The 20,933-nt window shown below is 44.3% G+C and overlaps 1 protein-coding gene across 4 annotated transcripts in view; it reads left to right on the forward strand.

Annotated features, from left to right (window-relative positions):
* Positions 1-20,933, forward strand: part of elavl2 (ELAV like neuron-specific RNA binding protein 2) — a 54,984-nt gene that overhangs the window by 27,426 nt on the left and 6,625 nt on the right. For 3 of the 4 annotated variants that reach the window (XM_029667161.2, XM_029667163.2, XM_029667160.2), the window contains 5 exons: positions 1,087-1,330; positions 7,426-7,529; positions 16,063-16,216; positions 17,660-17,885; positions 19,764-19,802. In XM_029667161.2, the coding sequence (XP_029523021.1) occupies positions 1,087-1,330; positions 7,426-7,529; positions 16,063-16,216; positions 17,660-17,885; positions 19,764-19,802 (767 nt within the window). The remainder of the gene's footprint in view (positions 1-1,086; positions 1,331-7,425; positions 7,530-16,062; positions 16,217-17,659; positions 17,886-19,763; positions 19,803-20,933) is intronic. The other variant, XM_029667162.2, reaches the window with a different exon arrangement.

Consider the following 20,933-nt stretch of genomic DNA (forward strand, 5'->3'; position numbering starts at 1 on the left):
GAACATACATACCTAGCCCAGAACATACATACCTAGCCCAGAACAACATACCTAGCCCAGAACATACCTAGCCCAGAACATACATACCTAGCCCAGAACGAACATACCTAGCCCAGAACATACCTAGCCCAGAACATACCTAGCCCAGAACATAGCCCAGGTTGACAAATTATTACAAACAATATCCAGCCAAGCAGAAGTGTTACAAAACTCAGAAATAGAGATAATTAATCCCTTGATCTTCATATGGTGTTAATCAGAAGACATTCATTTACTCAATAAATGTTCCTTCTGTTAGATGAAGTCTCTTTATATCCAAAAACCTCCGTTTTGTTAGCCTGTTTTCTTCAGTAATCCACAGGCTCAAACTCAGTCAAAACAGGCAGAAAAAAAATCCTAAATGTATCCGTAAAGTTCATAGAAATATGTCAAACGATGTTTATATTCAATCCTCAGGTTGTTTTTTTAGCCTAAATTATCCATAATATTTCAACCGGACAATAACGTCGTCAATATAAAAGGTAAACAAGAAATGCACATGCACCTGAAAAAACTCTGCGACACGTTAAGGTCCACTCGCTCAGACTGGTCTTACTCCCTCATTTATAAGAAGTGGTCTAGTGGAAGGCTTAGGAACTGCAAATTGACTCCTATGTCAATGGATACTGTAATGGCATTGAATAGAGAACTACAAAACCAAAACAAACAAACTTCCTGAATGGATTTTTCTCAGGTTTTCGCCTGCTAAATCAGTTCTGTTATCCTCACAGACACTATTTTAACAGTTTTGGAAACTTTTAGTGTTTTCTATCCAAATCTACCAGTTATATGCATATCATATCTTCTGGGCCCGAGTAGCAGGCCGTTTTTAATTTGGGCATGGTTTTCATCCAAAATTCCAAATGCTGCCCCCTACCCTAGAGGTAAATGCATTTTAGAATTTAAAATGCTTTCCAAGTTTTATTTACAAATTCGTTAATATAAAAAAAAAGTGTATTTTCAAATAAAAATATATGAAAACCTTGAATGTATGTAGAAATAATTCATGTTTTTGAAGTAGTGTTTGTATTTTTTTGTCTCTTTTAGCAGGTAATTGCAGCCATGGAAACACAGCTGTCCAATGGGCCCACTTGCAACAACACGAGCAACGGTCCCTCAACAATCTCAAACAACTGCTCCTCTCCGGTAGAGTCGGGGAGCATGGAGGACAGTAAAACTAACTTGATAGTAAACTACCTGCCTCAGAACATGACCCAAGAAGAGCTCAAGAGTTTGTTTGGGAGCATCGGGGAAATTGAGTCCTGTAAATTAGTTCGGGACAAAATAACAGGTAAGGAATGCAGATGCCATTGAATTGTAAACAGGTGCTCAATTGTTTTCTTTTTTGGGGGGGGTATATCAGTTGAGACAATAACCATGTGGTGGTTTATGGGTGGATGATGTCATGGGCATTTGTCTCTATTGCATACAGCCCCCCCCCTCGCTAATGTGATGCCATTTTATTCTCCAGTGTCATGAATTATGGAACGTTGTGCTTTTTATCCCCAATTAAAAGCATGGATCTTGCTTTTTAAAGATTATATTTAGTGAGGCGGTAAGTCTCTGAGCAAAATGTTATAATTAGATGGCATCTCTAAGTGAAAGCCATTATGAAACTTACCCAGCAGCAAACCAGATTGACTTACTCGAGAGAGGACAGATTTTTTTAAATGGTTAAATATCACTGGTTTAACTTGTTCTTTTAAGATGGCTTGCTCCTGTCATCCATTATGCCACAAGCAATGCCAAAGGGGAGCAACCCTTTGGGTATCTGGACATGAAACATTAGTTTTCCTTTTTAATGGAAAACGACTACTTCCTAGGCTTAACATTTTACAGGATTTTTGTCCAGAAATTTTTACCTGAGGTGACATTTCTCACTGCAATACACCTGTATTTGTTTGAATGTCTTTTCTAGGTGGAAATCTAAAATATCACCATTTTTATATCCGTGGCTGTGTGAAGGAAGGGGAAATGCTGCAGAGCTCAAAGGCACAACCACACATTGACATGACTGTAGATCACGTGCCAAACTCATTCCACTGAGGGAAGAGTGTCTGCCTGTTTTTCACTCCTCCCTTGTACTTGATTGATTGAATTAAGGTCAATGATTAGTTAGGAACTCCCCTCACCTGGTTGTCTAGGTCTTAATTGAAGGTAAATAAAAAAACAGCTAGACACTAGACCTTCCATGGAAAGAGTTTGAGACCCCCAGATGAGGCCGACGTTGCTGGGTAATGACTGCTCAGTGTATTAAGGTTACCTAGACATCTCTGCTGGTTATAACTCTCACACAGGGACTTGGTAGTGAGTCTGTAGCTATAGTGAGAATTGTATCTGTTTTTCATTTGCGTTTTGAACCTGAAATATTTACTGTGGCCTCAGTGTAGTGCGATGCCTTATACCGTTGGTAGACTCTGAGGGTCATAAGACCCCCCCCCCTGCATGTACTGTAGCCACGTGTGCACATTTTTTGTTCATATTCTGTGCTAGTTAGTGAGTTATTTTCCTTTTCCCCAGTTATAGATATTTTATAGTCAGCAATTGGGGTGCGATTGCTTCCTACAAGAGCACAAAATGTGTGCATTTCTATACTTATTTGAAAAGCAAGCTTTTTGCTTTTTGTCTTAAAGGGGTGTTGTAGTTTAATGGGCTTGAATTGGCCAATAGGAAGAGAGTAGTATAATTCGCCTTCTGTAATAATATTATGGGAATTATGAGTCTTTTATTTGGTAAAGTGTTTTTTTTTGCGTCAAACATTCAGTCACACGCCTCCCGGGTGTCACGGTGGTCTAGGGCACTGCATCGCAGCGCTAGCTGTACCACCAGCGACTCTGGGTTCGAGCCCAGGCTCTGTCGTAGCCGGCCGCGACCGGGAGGTGACGCACAATTGGCCTAGCTTCGTCCGGGTTGGGGAGGGTTTGGCCGGTAGGGATATCCATGTCTCATCGCGCACCAGCGACTCCTGTGGCAGGCCGGGCGCAGTGCGCGCTGACCAGGTTGCCAGGTGCACAGTGTTTCCTCTGACACATTGGTGCAGCTGGCTTCCGGGTTGGATGCGCGCTGTGTTAAGAAGCAGTGCAGTGCGGTTGGGTTGTGTATCGGAGGACGCATGACTTTCAACCTTCGTCTCTCCCGAGCCCGTAGGGGAGTTGTAGCGATGAGACAAGATAGTAGCTACTAAAACAATTGGATACCACGAAATTGGGGAGGAAAAAAGGGTAAAAAAAACAACAAATAATAATGAAAAAAAAACATTAATTCACTGAAGGACAAGTGGATAAACGGGTGCATGTTTTTATTTATTTTTGGGACTGTACATAGCCAATGTGGTGGTCAATGTATTAGCCAATAGTCTGTATGCTGACTGACAGAACAGCTGGTAAAATGTAATGGCATGCTTTTTCCCCATTTTTGTTTTTGATGGTAGGCCTACATGATTAAAATAGCCGTCGTTTTAACAGTGGCCAAACAGGCTACTAACATAAAAACAGCCTCCGTGTTCACAGTAAATGAGCGCTGGAAGTTGCAGATTTTTTTTACAACATTCAAGTTCTCGTTCAACACAACAAATTCGCTCCGTGCAACATATATTTGAGCAAACATTCATAAGGATGTGAATTTTAGTCCCGTGTGTGTACCTGCCTTGTCGGTTATTTTTTTTTTTTTTAAATATGGCGGGCGAGTGGTTTATTTATTTATTTTGTCAAACTCCAAGGTCCTCTGATTAATACTAGCCGCGTGCAACAGGCCTGTGTTTTACCAGACGTTCCTTTGACAGATGCTGCTGCAGTTTGAGCAAGAAAACAACTGATTTTGATAAAAGTGCTGTGCATATAGTTTGTATGAATTACCTACATTATTTTATCAAGTTTCACAGTGAGTACTTGTGTTTTTATAGGCATGTTTTATGCCAATGAACAGAAAGTAAACCTCTCCAAATCCATCAGTTTTAATTAAATGGCAATAAAAATCCCAGGTTTCCCCACTGAGGTAAACTTTTTGGAAATGGCAAGTTCACTTCCTAATAACTCCATCTCAAGCTGTTCAGCACCTCACGGGGAGGGGAGGGGGGGTCTACTGTGGCTCACTAAAGTAATGATCACACTGCCTCAAGATATTATGGGGACACCTATACATTTGGAAGCGTAGCACAAGTTATTACTGTAGCCTTATATTGTCTAGACAGGTTGTTGACGATATTCATACCCTAGAATAAAGTCTCCAGCTCATGAATCAATTGAATGAGAGGTAAAATAAAAAGTATATATTGTTTTTTACATGGTGTAGTTAGGAATAAGGCACCTGCTCGGTTAAGAGTTAAACAACCAACTTCTCTAGTAATACTAGTCCCATTGAAATAGAGCCGTAGGTGATTGTCAATGACGTTGATCTATTCCCGGTGTAGCCTGTCTTCATTAAATAGGCCTTACCTGTACACGAACAACCCTCTCCCTTCTAAAATATGAATGGTGTTAAATATTTTACCATGCTTACATATAGCTGAGAAGCTTTCAAAAGAAAGACGGGCTCCTGGTTAGGCTCCTGTGCTTCTCCGTAACTCCACCTCATAATGGTGTGTTCCAAGTCTAAAAATATCATGCTCTGTGTTTTGAGCTAAATGCATCCGTGTCCCTGCATGCCCTGGTACTACACTGTCTCTAATGAGGGATACCCATTTCTCTCTGGGGGGAAAAAAAAGCCACTCTCCATAATTATATACAATACGCAGCGAGGCTAACAACCTGTGATGTGCTTTTGTGTCATATTCGGCTTGTTCCATTTTGAAAAAGTGATGCATTTGCATGTAAACTGGCTATACTATTTCGACTGTCACGCGGGATGATGTCTGGATTAAGGCCTTTTCTCCCATGAGAGATGCTTATGGAAACCGTATGAATGCATAATGGATAGGGGGGAGGTTGGGACGATACTAGCGACGCAATACTCATTCTTGTTGTGGCAAGGGAAAAAAAACACAAAGTGGTTTTAACTTCTTCAGGAATTCGGCCCCCTAATGTTGGGGACATTGTCATCCAAGCTATAATCACACTATTTATACATACAGCAGCATTTTTTTGTTGTTGCCATGAAACAAATTGCAATACTGGCATTGTCCCGGCTCTAATAATGGACGAGGATGGAACAATCTGAAGTTACGATATTTATTATATATATATATATATTTACATGGAAGCCTTTTTCTTTTATTCTCTTGGTCATCTTCTAAAGAAACAGATCGATCTTGAGTGGTGTGTTACTTTTGACAGACAAGATTATTATGTCTGGAATACGTCTGAATTGTTAATCTGACAACTTGTCTTTAAACAATGTAACTATGAGGTGGCTAAGGACTATTATGATGGTTTGGACTAGGTGTGATTGCCTGTGTTGGTAAGCTTTTAGCTGTTGGCAAGTTGGGTATGGATTTAATTATTATTATTATTATTATTATTATTTTTTAAATCTTCAGACGAGTGTGAACAACAGGAAGTGTCTCGTGCTAGCTACCTCAAGATGTTGAATAATCACCAGACCATCCTGAGAGATTAACCTGTATGTCCTCTAGTGAAATCTCCCTGTTTTGACTGGATTGCCTGCAATATCTGGGGAACCAATTAGAGTATGGGCTCCTCAAACATCTGCCTAATCAGAACAAAAGGACTATCCCTAAGAAGCTCTGTAGTTTTCTCAACATAGCAGAATCCAGTCAGGATTTGTTTGCCCTCCAGGCTCAAATGGAAGTGTCATCTCACCAGCTCATTTCAAAGGCTCTGTGTTTCTCCTGGCTATAGCGTTCCCTGATTTTTATGCAAGGTGAATTTGAGTTTATCAACTGTTCTTCATAGCAGTTGAGGAACCCGTGCAAGCACTGACTCACGTTGATGGTCCACATTGAGCCAGAATGGGAGTGAATCTTTTAATTTTTTTATAGCATGTAAAATGACAGACTGAAGAGAGGCCTATAGAAAGTCACCCTTTTGTTGAATCTGCATCCCACATTGAAGCATTACATGTGTACGTTTTGTGCATTTAGTTTAAAGGGTCATTTGCTACCATGGGATTATGAAAATGCCCTCCCCAATATTTAAATCTAATCTCATATTAGGTTTCCATATCTTAATTTATTCATATATTTTGAAGTTGCTAGTGAACTTGACCACCGGTGGAATTGCAGACTAAATGGAGTGGGTGGAGGAAATTGAATTGACAGTGTGCCCATAAGGAGTGGGTGTCAAATCTATTGTAGATTTTGGAAATATATGATAGAGGGGAACACGTTGAACCTCGGCGCTCGTCTGTGTCAGATGACTCACTTCGAAGCAGAGGAATCTTCCGGCAATTGGTGACTTCACGACCTTTTGTCAAGATGGGCCAAGATTCTGAGCCTAGCCCTTAATAGCTGTTTCAAATATTGCCAGTTGGCTTGTGGATTGATTTTTTTTTTTTTGAATATCCTGTGGTTGAATCCATTGTTATTGAAAGACATGGGATGTCCTCTATTGTAGATATCCAGGGTACAGGGTTGAAGCTAGAAGGGGGAGGGACGTACAGGGTTGTAAACTAGAAGGGGGAGGGACGTACAGGGTTGGAAGCTAGAAGGGGAGGGACGTACAGGGTTGGAAGCAGGGTTAGAAGGGGGAGGGACGTACAGGGTTGGAAGCTAGAAGGGGGAGGGACGTACAGGGTTGGAAGCTAGAAGGGGGAGGGACGTACAGGGTTGGAAGCTAGAAGGGGGAGGGACGTACAGGGTTGGAAGCTAGAAGGGGGAGGGAGCTAGCACGAGCAGCATACGGTTTAAGCTAAATACGCTGGGCCATGGGAGACTCTAAATCACCAGCCAGTTCAAACAGAACATGAAGAGAAATGAGGCCAAAAATGTGCAGTATGTAAAGTCAAGTTATGAGAATGGGAGGCCTCCAGGACTTGTTTTCCCTCTGTGTTCAACAGACTCGGTGACATTTTCCACTTCCAAACACCTAAATCTGTGGTATTCAAAGTCGGGAATCTGGATTTTTTTTTGTGTGTGAATTTAAACTCAGAACCATTTTGAGGCTTCAAGTTCATCATAGGCTATTCAAAGTGGATAGATGTACAACAGTTCCAGTCTTTATGCATTGGTGTGTGTGTGGGTGGGGTGGCAGGTATCCTCGTGGTTAGAGCGTTGGCACAGTAACCGAAAGGTTGCTGGATCTAATCCCCTAGCTGACAAGGTAAAAATCTGTCATTCTGAACAAGGCAGTTAACCCACTTTTCCCCGGGAGGCCGTCATTGTAAATAACAATTTTGTTCTTAACTGACTTGCCCAGTTAAATAAAAGACATGCCTGATCTGCCCACAGTTTTAACTTTAGTAATTCTAATTGGTTTTGTTTTCTGATTGCAGGGCAGAGCCTAGGTTATGGATTTGTGAATTACGTGGACCCGAAAGATGCAGAGAAAGCCATTAACACATTAAATGGCCTGAGACTACAGACCAAAACCATTAAGGTAAGCAAACACCCACCGATCCCTCAAGTATCACATGGGATTCTTCATCCAATTGTCCACTATGATGGAATTTTAACCTGGTAACTTTATTCTTATTGTTCTATTCTGTTATCCTAATGTTCTATTATGTTACTCTGTTATATTCTAATGTTCTATTATGTTACTTTAGAATATAACAATGTTCTATTATGTTAATCTGTTATATTCTAATGTTCTATTATGTTACTTTAGAATATAACAATGTTCTATTATGTTACTCTGTTATATTCTAATGTTCTATTATGTTACTTTAGAATATAACAATGTTCTATTATGTTACTCTGTTATATTCTAATGTTCTATTATGTTACTTTAGAATATAACAATGTTCTATTATGTTACTCTGTTATATTCTAATGTTCTATTATGTTACTTTAGAATATAACAATGTTCTAGAATATAACAGAGTAACATAATAATGTTCTATTCTGTTATTCTAAGCCATTTCCATACGCTTAGTATCCAGTTGCAAAAAAAAGACCATTGCACGGTAATTGTGCGCTGTCCAAATGTTCTAACTTCCTGTTTGGTATTAAGTAGAGTCATTGTGAAGCAAGGAGAGGGAGCCTGTAATATGTAGAGCAGAGCTGTTTCTATGGTTGCATGTGCTGCTGTAGTGTGCCCGAGCGCCTGTGTATGATGCCGGTACAGGGAGGTGGCTCTCTTATTGGTATTCGTGTGGCAGAGCCGGTATTGATGTGCTGGAGAAACTCATTTGCTTCATGCAGTGAACGCTGGGGCTGATTTTTATTGGATGTGATTTTCCACGGTACATACACTGATCCAAGAGAGGGAGAAAATGGCTGCTTGTGAAAACGTGTTCTGCGTCTCTAAACCCCCCCCCCCACACCTCTTAAATAGGAATGGGCACATTTATTCAAATATACAAAGGGACGTTAAGTAAGTTCGTTAACAGATTCTTATTTTCAATGACAGCCCTCTGAACAATTTTTTTTTTACCTTGTCGGCTCGGGGTTTCGATCTTGCAACCTTCCGGTTACTCGTCCAACGCTCTAACCACTAGGCTACCCTGCCGCCTCTACACTCTAACCACTAGGCTACCCTGCCGCCTCTACACTCTAACCACTAGGCTAGTTGCGCGCGTTAGTCAGAGGTTCCAGTGGGAGATCGCAGATGCAAAAATAGAATTAAATAAATGAGACTGAGTTAAGTTAGCTAAATTGGGAGTAGGCTACAACAAGTAACCAACAGGGTAGCATGTTTTAATCTGAATGGCATTGTTGTAGATGAGAAGTGTAGCAAAGCAAAACCTTCCTCCAGTTAGCCTAGCTGGCTAGCTAACGTAGCGCTAAAGACTGCCTCTTACAGGTCAGTTCATAGACCACCTATGGCAGCTACAAGTATTGATCTAGCCTGGCTCTGGCTACTGTATCTCTCCTATGTCCCGTGTCACATGCCAGCCCCTGCTCATCTCCCTCTGCACCTTCTCTCCCGAGTTGCCCAGGCTGTGCAGAAAGTCCTCAATGAATGGTTTTGTAACTTCATGCATCATCCATATTTTTATTGTTTGAATAGTGGAAATGATTTTGAATACTTGTCCCTACTCTGATATTAGCACACTGGCATTAATATGGAGTTGCCCCCCTTTGCTGCAATAACAGCCTCTACTCTGTTGGGAAGGCTTTCCAATAGATGTTGGGATCATTTGCTGCGGGGACTTGCTTCTATTCAGCAACGGACATTATTGAGGTTGGGCATGGATGTTGGTGGTGATTAGTCCTGGCTCGCAGTCGGCGTTCCAATTCATCCCAAAGGTGTTCGATGGGGTTGAGGTCAGGGTTCTCTGCAGGCCAGTCAAGTTCTTCCACACTGATCTTGACAAACCATTTCTGTATGGTCTTCCTCTTTGTGCACTGGGGCATTGTCATGCTGAAACAGGAAAGGGCCTTCCCCAAACTGTTGCCACAAAGCACAGAATTGTCTAGAATGTCATTGTCTGCTGTAGCGTTAACATTTCCCTTCACTGGAACTAAGAGGCCCGAACCATGAAAACAGCCCCAGACCATTATTCCTCCTCCACCTAACTTTACAGTTGGTACTATGCATTGGGGCAGGTTGTGTTCTCCTGGCCTCTGCCAAACCCAGATTCGTCTGTCGGACTGCCAGATGGCGAGGCGTGATTATCATTACAGAGAATGTGTTTCCACTGATCCAGAGTTCAATGGCGGCGAGTTTTACACCACTCCAGCCGATGCTTGGCATTGCACATGGTTAGCTTAGGCTGGTGTGCTGCTGCTCGGACATGGAAACCCATTTCATGAAGGAAGGTGCGGCAGGTAGCCTAGTGGTTAGAGCTTTGGGCCAGTAACCCAAAGGTTGCATCTGTCCTTCTGCCCCTGAACAAGGCAGTTAACCCACAATAATAAAAAATAATTTGTTCTTAACCGATTTTTTTTTATAAGTAAAATGAAGCTCCCGACGAACAGTTCTTGTGCTGATGTTGCTTCCAGGGGTAGTTTTTACTTCACAATAACAGCACTTACAGTTTACTGGGGCAGCTCCAGCAGGGCAGAAATTTGACGAACTGACTTGTTGGAAAGGTGGCATCCTAATGACGGTGCCATATTGAAAGTCACTGAGGCCCATTCTACTGCCAGTGTTTGTCTATGGAGATTGCGTGGCTGTGCTCGATTCTATACATCGGTCAGTAACGGGGTGTGGCTGAAAACAGCAGAATCCACTATTTGGAAGGGTTGTCCACATACATCTCTATATCTCTCTCACTTTCGGTGTATCACACAATTCTCCAGCTGCACTTTCAGAAGTGCAAAAAACCCACAAAAAACATGAGCCAGTAGAATGTACTTTGTATTGGCATCAAATGCAGTGTGAAGGTGAGGATGGGGGGTGGGGGGGGATTCCTATTTGGAGTTTAATTGGAGTGAGTGACTTTTATTGATCAAATCCATTGGGCCAGATTGCGAAGCTGGTTTTGGCAGAGGACCGTTTAGCAGGTTTGACACCTAATGAAATAGGGCCGTGGTAAACTGGCCAGATCACACAGACCTGTGGGCAGCCACGAGGCAGCAACCCACACTGCTCAACCAGGTCCCCACGCTTAAACTCTCACTCTGTGTGTGTATGTGCCCTGCGTAGAAGGGGATTGGTATCCTCAGATAATGAGGTGACTTGAGGTGTGTTTTCTATTGATCTTCATGTCTAGTGGACTACCTGGTACCCTTGTGTTTTCTAGTGGGCTACCTGGTACCCTTGTGTTTTCTAGTGGACTACCTGGTACCCTTGTGTTTTCTAGTGGACTACCTGGTACCCTTGTGTTTTCTAGTGGACTACCTGGTACCCTTGTGTTTTCTAGTGGACTACCTGGTACCCTTGTGTTTTCTAGTGGACTACCTGGTACCCTTGTGTTGTCTAGTGGGCTACCTGGTACCCTTGTGGTTTCTATTGATCTTCATGTCTAGTGGACTACCTGGTACCCTTGTGGTTTCTATTGATCTTGTGGTTTCTATTGATCTTCATGTCTAGTGGACTGTCTGGTACCCTTGGGTTTCTAGTGGACTGTCTGCTACCCTTGTGGTTTCTAGTGGACTACCTGGTACCCTTGTGTTGTCTAGTGGACTACCTGGTACCCTTGTGTTGTCTAGTGGACTACCTGGTACCCTTGTGGTTTCTAGTGGACTATCTGGTACCCTTGTGGTTTCTATTGATCTTCATGTCTAGTGGACTACCTGGTACCCTTGTGGTTTCTAGTGGACTACCTGGTACCCTTGTGGTTTCTATTGATCTTCATGTCTAGTGGACTACCTGGTACCCTTGTGGTTTCTATTGATCTTCATGTCTAGTGGACTGTCTGGTACCCTTGGGTTTCTAGTGGACTGTCTGCTACCCTTGTGGTTTCTAGTGGACTACCTGGTACCCTTGTGTTGTCTAGTGGACTACCTGGTACCCTTGTGTTGTCTAGTGGACTACCTGGTACCCTTGTGTTGTCTAGTGGACTACCTGGTACCCTTGTGGTTTCTAGTGGACTACCTGGTACCCTTGTGTTGTCTAGTGGACTACCTGGTACCCTTGTGGTTTCTATTTATCTTCATGTCTAGTGGACTACCTGGTACCCTTGTGGTTTCTATTGATCTTCATGTCTAGTGGACTACCTGGTACCCTTGTGTTTTCTAGTGGACTACCTGGTACCCTTGTGTTGTCTAGTGGGCTACCTGGTACCCTTGTGGTTTCTATTGATCTTCATGTCTAGTGGACTACCTGGTACCCTTGTGGTTTCTATTGATCTTCATGTCTAGTGGACTGTCTGGTACCCTTGGGTTTCTAGTGGACTGTCTGCTACCCTTGTGGTTTCTAGTGGACTACCTGGTACCCTTGTGGTTTCTAGTGGACTACCTGGTACCCTTGTGGTGTCTAGTGGACTACCTGGTACCCTTGTGGTGTCTAGTGGACTACCTGGTACCCTTGTGGTTTCTAGTGGACTACCTGGTACCCTTGTGGTTTCTATTGATCTTCATGTCTAGTGGACTACCTGGTACCCTTGTGGTTTCTAGTGGACTACCTGGTACCCTTGTGGTTTCTAGTGGACTACCTGGTACCCTTGTGTTGTCTAGTGGACTACCTGGTACCCTTGTGGTTTCTAGTGGACTACCTGGTACCCTTGTGGTTTCTAGTGGACTGTCTGGTACCCTTGTGGTGTCTAGTGGACTGTCTGGTACCCTTGTGGTTTCTAGTGGACTATCTGGTACCCTTGTGGACTGTATGGTACCCTTGTGGTGTCTAGTGGACTGTCTGGTACCCTTGTGGTTTCTAGTGGACTGTCTGGTACCCTTGTGGTTTCTAGTGGACTGTCTGGTACCCTTGTGTTGTCTAGGGGACTACCTGGTACCCTTGTGGTTTCTAGTGGACTGTCTGGTACCCTTGTGGTTTCTTGTGGATTATCTGGTACCCTTGTGGACTATCTGGTACCCTTGTGGACTGTCTGGTACCCTTGTGGTGTCTAGTGGACTGTCTGGTACCCTTGTGGTTTCTAGTGGACTATCTGGTACCCTTGTGGTTTCTAGTGGACTACCTGGTACCCTTGTGGTTTCTATTGATCTTCATGTCTAGTGGACTACCTGGTACCCTTGTGGTTTCTATTGATCTTCATGTCTAGTGGACTGTCTGGTACCCTTGGGTTTCTAGTGGACTGTCTGCTACCCTTGTGGTTTCTAGTGGACTACCTGGTACCCTTGTGTTGTCTAGTGGACTACCTGGTACCCTTGTGTTGTCTAGTGGACTACCTGGTACCCTTGTGTTGTCTAGTGGACTACCTGGTACCCTTGTGGTTTCTAGTGGACTATCTGGTACCCTTGTGGTTTCTATTGATCTTCATGTCTAGTGGACTACCTGGTACCCTTGTGGTTTCTATTGATCTTCATATCTAGTGGACTACCTGGTACCCTTGTGGTTTCTAGTGGACTACCTGGTACCCTTGTGGTTTCTATTGATCTTCATGTCTAGTGGACTACCTGGTACCCTTGTGGTTTCTATTGATCTTCATGTCTAGTGGACTACCTGGTACCCTTGTGGTTTCTAGTGGACTACCTGGTACCCTTGTGGTTTCTATTGATCTTCATGTCTAGTGGACTACCTGGTACCCTTGTGGTTTCTAGTGGACTACCTGGTACCCTTGTGGTTTCTATTGATCTTCATGTCTAGTGGACTACCTGGTACCCTTGTGGTTTCTATTGATCTTCATGTCTAGTGGACTACCTGGTACCCTTGTGGTTTCTATTGATCTTCATGTCTAGTGGACTACCTGGTACCCTTGTGGTTTCTATTGATCTTCATGTCTAGTGGACTACCTGGTACCCTTGTGTTGTCTAGTGGACTACCTGGTACCCTTGTGGTTTCTAGTGGACTACCTGGTACCCTTGTGGTGTCTAGTGGACTACCTGGTACCCTTGTGGTTTCTAGTGGACTACCTGGTACCCTTGTGGTTTCTAGTGGACTACCTGGTACCCTTGTGGTTTCTAGTGGACTACCTGGTACCCTTGTGGTTTCTAGTGGACTACCTGGTACCCTTGTGGTTTCTAGTGGACTACCTGGTACCCTTGTGGTTTCTAGTGGACTACCTGGTACCCTTGTGGTTTCTAGTGGACTACCTGGTACCCTTGTGGTTTCTAGTGGACTGTCTGGTACCCTTGTGGACTGTCTGGTACCCTTGTGGACTGTCTGGTACCCTTGTGGTGTCTAGTGGACTGTCTGGTACCCTTGTGGACTGTCTGGTACCCTTGTGTTGTCTAGTGGACTACCTGGTACCCTTGTGGTTTCTAGTGGATTGTCTGGTACCCTTGTGGATTATCTGGTACCCTTGTGGACTGTCTGGTACCCTTGTGGACTGTCTGGTACCCTTGTGGTGTCTAGTGGACTGTCTGGTACCCTTGTGGACTGTCTGGTACCCTTGTGTTGTCTAGTGGACTACCTGGTACCCTTGTGGTTTCTAGTGGACTGTCTGGTACCCTTGTGGTTTCTAGTGGACTATCTGGTACCCTTGTGGACTGTCTGGTACCCTTGTGGTGTCTAGTGGACTGTCTGGTACCCTTGTGGTTTCTAGTGGACTGTCTGGTACCCTTGTGGTTTCTAGTGGACTGTCTGGTACCCTTGCGGTTTCTAGTGGACTGTCTGGTACCCTTGTGGTGTCTAGTGGACTGTCTGGTACCCTTGTGGTGTCTAGTGGACTGTCTGGTACCCTTGTGTTGTCTAGGGGACTACCTGGTACCCTTGTGGTGTCTAGTGGACTGTCTGGTACCCTTGTGGTGTCTAGTGGACTGTCTGGTACCCTTGTGGTGTCTAGTGGACTGTCTGGTACCCTTGTTTCTATTACATGGATGTGTTTTTCAAAAACACACACACACACACATTCTTCTGGCTAACCCGGAGCAGTTAGTTTTGGTCCCAGTGTTCAGGCGAAACACACCTACAGGTTGTGTACAGAAGAACTTGGATGGATGAGTGCGAGCCTATAATTGCTATTTTGAAGTTAGTGCATCGCTGCCCCCCCAGGTAACCGGGTAACCGCCATAAATAAGGAAACATGCTGTCTTTTTTTATTGGGCGTTTGGGCCACCAGAACAGCCGCAATGCAAGTTGACATATATTCTACAACTGGAACTCTATTCTTCAGGCGCCCCTTCAGATTCTCCCTGCCCCCCCTAGGTCCTACGCCCCTTCAGATTCTCCCTGCCCCTCCCCTAGGTCCTACGCCCCTTCGGATTCTCCCTGCCCTCCCTAGGTCCTACGCCCCTTCGGATTCTCCCTGCCCTCCCTAGGTCCTACGCCCCTTCAGATTCTCCCTGGCCCCCTAGGTCCTACGCCCCTTCAGATTCTCCCTGCCCCCCCCCCTAGGTCCTACGCCCCTTCAGATTCTCCCTGCCCCTCCCCTAGGTCCTACGCCCCTTCAGATTCTCCCTGCCCCTCCCCTAGGTCCTACGCCCCTTCAGATTCTCCCTGCCCCTCCCCTAGGTCCTACGCCCCTTCGGATTCTCCCTGCCCTCCCTAGGTCCTACGCCCCTTCAGATTCTCCCTGCCCCCCTAGGTCCTACGCCCCTTCAGATTCTCCCTGCCCCCTAGGTCCTACGCCCCTTCAGATTCTCCCTGCCCCCTAGGTCCTACGCCCCTTCAGATTCTCCCTGCCCCCCCCTAGGTCCTACGCCCCTTCGGATTCTCCCTACGCCCCTTCAGATTCTGGACCAGGGGGTCCCTATGTGAGGCTTCACCCCTAACATACACAACCAAGTTGGAAAACGCTGTCTCAGGCGTCGCTCCAGAAACTCCCATACATGTTCAATTGGTTTGAGATCTGTTGACTGAGATGGTCATGTGGTTTACATGGTTTTCATGCTCATGGAAACCATTCAGAGACTACTCGTGCCCTTTGGATGGGGGCTTTGTCATCCTATGGGGGCATACCCATGGTAGTCAAAATAATGGCCCACAGAGCATTTGAATAAGTGACTCTAAGCATTATGGGATGTTAATTGCTTAATCAACTTGGGAACCACCTGCTTTCAATACACTATTGTGGTGTAATATGTGTGTGACAGACGATGTCACAAGGATAATACAATTTAATAATTTATTTGTTTTTTTTTGTTAAATGGGTCTAACAAATAAACTCAATCAAGTGATCAAATACTAACATCCTTTTTGGATATTTGAATAATGTGCCCATCCCTAATACAACCTCACGAAAAAGCTCACTTAACATTAATATTCTCCTACAATACTTTTTATATCAAACAAGCCTACTGTTTACAAAAAAGCCTTGAACCTGACATTTTTCATTAGTGCAGAAAACACTTGATGTCACTCCCACCCTGGTTCTCAAGGCTGTCGTCACCGTTTTCTGTAAGGGCACTAGTGGTATTCTTCACTGTGAACTGTCATTGGTTAGTGTCCTCTTCAATACACCAGTCTGTAGTTGGTGTATTGAAGAGGACACTTAGCCAGTCTCTTGTAATTGCTCCCGCTCTAGGTGTCCTACGCTCGTCCAAGCTCGGCCTCCATTAGAGATGCAAATTTGTACGTCAGTGGCTTACCAAAAACCATGACTCAGAAAGAACTAGAGCAGCTCTTCTCTCAGTACGGACGAATCATTACCTCACGCATTCTGGTGGACCAAGTGACTGGTGAGTAGGAAGCCCCCACTCGCTCTCTGTGTTTTTTTTTGTTCCAGTACCCCCCCTCCCTCCCAGCCTGGCCTCAGGAATGAATCTGAGGAACCACTGGGTCCCAACATTCCATTGTACTGCTGCAGCCTTTCATAAATGTACATAGCTGGATAAAATACGAAATTGATTGTAGAGTAGAAAGATATAAGTGTAGTAATTTAATAGTATGTACGTCTTCCCTCTATCTCTACAACTTCCTTCTGCCCTCCCCTTGCTCGCTCTCTGCCCTGCCCTCCCCTCGCTTTCTGCCCTGCCCTCCCCTCGCTCTCTGCCCTGCCCTCCCCTCGCTCTCTGCCCTGCCCTCCCCTCGCTCTCTGCCCTGCCCTGCCCCCTCGCTCTCTGCCCTGCCCTCGCCTCTGCCCTGCTTTCTGCCCTGCCCCCTCCCTGCTCTCTGCCCTGCCCTCCCCCTCTGCTCCCTGCCCTGCCCTCCCCTGCCCTGCCCTCCCTCGCTGCCCTGCCCTCCCCTCCTGCCCCCTCCCCTCGCTCTCTGCCCTGCCCTCCCCTCTGCCCTCTCTGCCCTGCCCTCCCCTCGCTCTCTGCCCTGCCCTCCCCTCTCCCGCCCTCCCTGCCCTGCCCCCCTCCCCTCGCTCCCTCCCTGCCCTCCCCTCGCTCCCTGCCCTCCCCTCGCCCTCTGCCCTGCCCTCCCCTCGCCCCCTGCCCTCCCCTCGCCCTCCCTGCCCTCCTCCCTCCCTCCGTATTGCCCCTGAAGGTGTAGCTGTAGTCCACTAGATAGTCCATGTTTCATGGCTTGAAATCATATAAATATTATAATCGCCTCCGTTTCCAAACTGCCATGTGGAAATGGAATCTGTACGCTCCTTATGAAATACTAATAAACAGAACCTCTCTGCTGTAGAAATGTATAATATTCAGTCAAGGGCTAGGGACAAGGCTTCCAAATGTAATTTGTTGCCAATACAATTTATATATTTTTGTTGTTGTTGTTGTAAGGATGTGTGCCAACAGGTTTTGGAGAAGGAATCTTATTCATGCTTCTGCGGATAGGTTCAATCAGTTAGCTTATTGACCAAATGATATCGTTGCCTAATGGGATTTGTTGTGCTGATTTTTGAAAAATAACGACATTTTCTAATAGCAGTTGTAGGGTTGATGTTTTGATGACCACAAATGTCTGTTATACAGCTCTTTTTCTTCCTTTTTTCCCCCAAGTATATTGACATTGCCTTGCAATAAACTAGCAGTGTTTCTTATTCACGGTCCTGGCAACTAGCGTGTTCACTCGTGTCCTGTCCAGGCGGTGTACTTGTACGTCAGGATGTCTCACTTTTTCCACAGTTCTGGCTCAGACTAGACTTACTTACTAATATGACGTGTAGCTAACCAAGTCAGAGAGCGCCACAATATTGCCACCTGTCTAAACATGATGTTTGTGTTTCCCAGGTGTCTCCAGAGGGGTGGGTTTTATCCGGTTTGACCGGCGAATCGAAGCAGAAGAAGCCATCAAGGGCCTGAATGGCCAGAAGCCACCGGGCGCCACAGAGCCCATCACCGTGAAGTTCGCCAACAACCCCAGCCAGAAGACGAGCCAGGCTCTGCTCTCCCAGCTGTACCAGTCGCCCAATCGAAGGTACCCCGGACCCCTCGCACAGCAGGCACAGCGCTTCAGGTAAAAGGGGTATACCAAAAAACAAACCCACTTACCACCGCAGGCACAGCGCGTCAGGTAAAGGGGTATACCAAAAACAAACCCACCTACCATAGCAGGCACAGCGCGTCAGGTAAAGGGGTATACCAAAAACAAACCCACCTACCATAGCAGGCACAGCGCGTCAGGTAAAGGGGTATACCAAAAACAAACCCACCTACCATAGCAGGCACAGCGCGTCAGGTAAAGGGGTATACCAAAAAGACCCACCTACCATAGCAGGCACAGCGCGTCAGGTAAAGGGGTATACCAAAAAGACCCACCTACCATAGCAGGCACAGCGCTTCAGGTAAAGGGGTATACCAAAAAGACCCACCTACCATAGCAGGCACAGCGCTTCAGGTAAAGGGGTATACCAAAAAGACCCACCTACCATAGCAGGCACAGCGCTTCAGGTAAAGGGGTATACCAAAAAGACCCACCTACCATAGCAGGTACAGCGCTTCAGGTAAAGGGGTATACCAAAAACAAACCCACCTACCATAGCAGGCACAGCGCTTCAGGTAAATGGGTATACCAAAAACAAACCCTCCTACTGCGTTTATGATTAGAGCCAAGTCATAGCCTACCTACAATGACATGAAATCCATGTATTCCTCAGGGGAAAAACATTTTAAAAACCTCATTTGAATTGTCTCATTTTACATTGCAATACTCTAGACTGCATGACGCTATAACGTTCTGTTTTTACTTACTATCAAAACATCCCAGAGTTAATCAAAAATTATTACGCTATTCACATTTTTACTTTGTACTCCTCCTGTTGCAAATATCTAATCTTGTTGAATGTGGGTCTGAGGGATTTTAGTTTTCTGGTCATTAAAACACCTAACTATTTGAACCCCCCCCCCCCCCCCCCCCCCACCTCAAGGAAAAACCTAATTAGCTTATGTTTTGTATTGCCACCCTTCCTATTGCTGCTGAATGACTTCTTATTGAGCTGTCCAAATGCACATTTGTGTCAGTCTTGGTATAAGAAATGTAGTGTATTCTAACTATCATGAAAACTGAATATTTATTTTAAGGGACAATGCAGCCTTAATAAAAAAAAAAGGGAAAAAAAGAAACTGAATATCAAACCACTTCTGGGGAATTATTTAAGTACCTTACTGTAATTTTTGTTTGCAATTAAAGTGATATTAAAAAATAAAAAGCCTTTAGCTAGGACTGAGTGGGCATGACAAGAGAGAACATTTGTTGTTATTGGTCGAGGTTTGGAACTCTCTCTTATTGGTCATTTAGCTCATTTACTGCATGGTGATTGGTGGTCACTATGCAAAGCCAAAACTCCGTCCCACCAAAACGGGCAGAGAATCCAGGCGGTCTTTTCAAACACAAAAATGGCATTATGATAATTTCCAGAGTATTATTCTGTCCTTCATAGTGTGGAATTGTGTATATAAAACACAGGAAAATCACATTTGACTGCACTGGGACTTTTAACAATACTTATCTTCCCTAGTGACCTTTTTTTTTTTTTTTTTAATTGCCCTTTTTAAATTATATATTTTTTAAATTTCATGTGTTTCACTTTTGTAGTGCACAATGGTTTTGTATTTCTTTTCATTATTCTTGTTAAACCATATAATGGCATGCGCTTGTCCTTTTCTACATCAACATTAGTGCATCTATACCACACAATGTAAACAAAGCCATTTGGATGTAATTTCCCTGGGGATTCCCAGCGAGTTAAATTGTTTAGCTCACGTAGCCAGTCAATTATGAGAGACGATCTCTGAAAACAACATATGCTCATTGGGTATCTGAATGTGTTGATCTTCATCAATGTTCTGCAGACTGTGTAGTATTTGCTACAACTGAACTCCACTTTCCTTTCAGGTTGGACAATCTGCTAAACATGGCATATGGAGTCAAGAGGTAATTAATCTATTACTACAGTTGCAGTTTTGCATTATGAAATTCTTTGGGACACATTTGGGTGTTTTCCATCCGAGGTGAGGCCTAGATTATTTTCCATGACCTGTTTTCAGCTGTTCCCTGAACCCCATACTGACTAGAATTTTGAGGTTGTCGGTCAAATATTCTGGCATTTTGTGTAAACCCAGTGTGAGGGCTTTGGGGGGGGTTGTGTGTGTTAGTGGAGTGTGGGTCAGCTGTTTGTTCCTCAACCACCCGACTAGATGTGTCAATCCGAGGGCTGCACCCGACCCCTAACCCTCTAATATAGAACATGTTCTGTAGGCTACAGTCGGATGGCGGGATGATTTTGACAGGGGGATGCAGGATTTTGTTGGCCTGATTTAGATATTTTTCTGCTTATAACTTCCAGTATTTTTTGGGAAAGCTATTTAGTCAACTTGACTATAATTTAGATATACATGCAGCATTCTCTTTTGTCATAATGTTGCCCTGCAAGACTAAATAAACCCTTGCTCACCAGAATGATAGAATGAATGCTTCAATCTAGTTCACATCTGCAACGTTCTGTGATCTCTGCTTCTTTCGCTGAACAAAGACATTTAGGGACCGGGGAGAAAATGCACAAATTAAATAAAATAAAAAAATGTTGTTGCAAAATGACATCAGTTTGACCGGTTGTAAAGGTCATGGAAAGCTTTGAAAATGACCCAACATGTTTCTGATAAGATTTCAGTTTGGCTTGGATACATATTTTATGTGTTTTAGTATTTTTCAATCGGCTTTTATGATGCCGATAAAAGTTGCACGTCAACACAGATGTTTAGGAACTAAACATTCTAAATGTTGAATGAAGTAAACCTTTTTCTCCTGTTCCAGAGTCAAAACATTTGGTGTAAAATGCTTAATTCTGCAGGAGTTAATATTAAGGCTGAGAGTTTATAGACCTTCAGTCAGTGTCCAGATATCAGTTTCCATTTTAACCCATCTGAACAGTAGGCTACAGTTCCCTTAAGGTGCCGTAGGCCTGTTTGAAGTTTGAACCCATCTTGATTGTTAAATTCGTATAGCGCCTCACAATCATCACACATAAAAATAGGCACCGCCATCATCCTCTTTTACCCCTTAAAA

The sequence above is a fragment of the Oncorhynchus nerka genome, linkage group LG8 (genome assembly GCF_034236695.1).
Source record: "Oncorhynchus nerka isolate Pitt River linkage group LG8, Oner_Uvic_2.0, whole genome shotgun sequence".
Taxonomy (NCBI): domain Eukaryota; kingdom Metazoa; phylum Chordata; class Actinopteri; order Salmoniformes; family Salmonidae; genus Oncorhynchus; species Oncorhynchus nerka.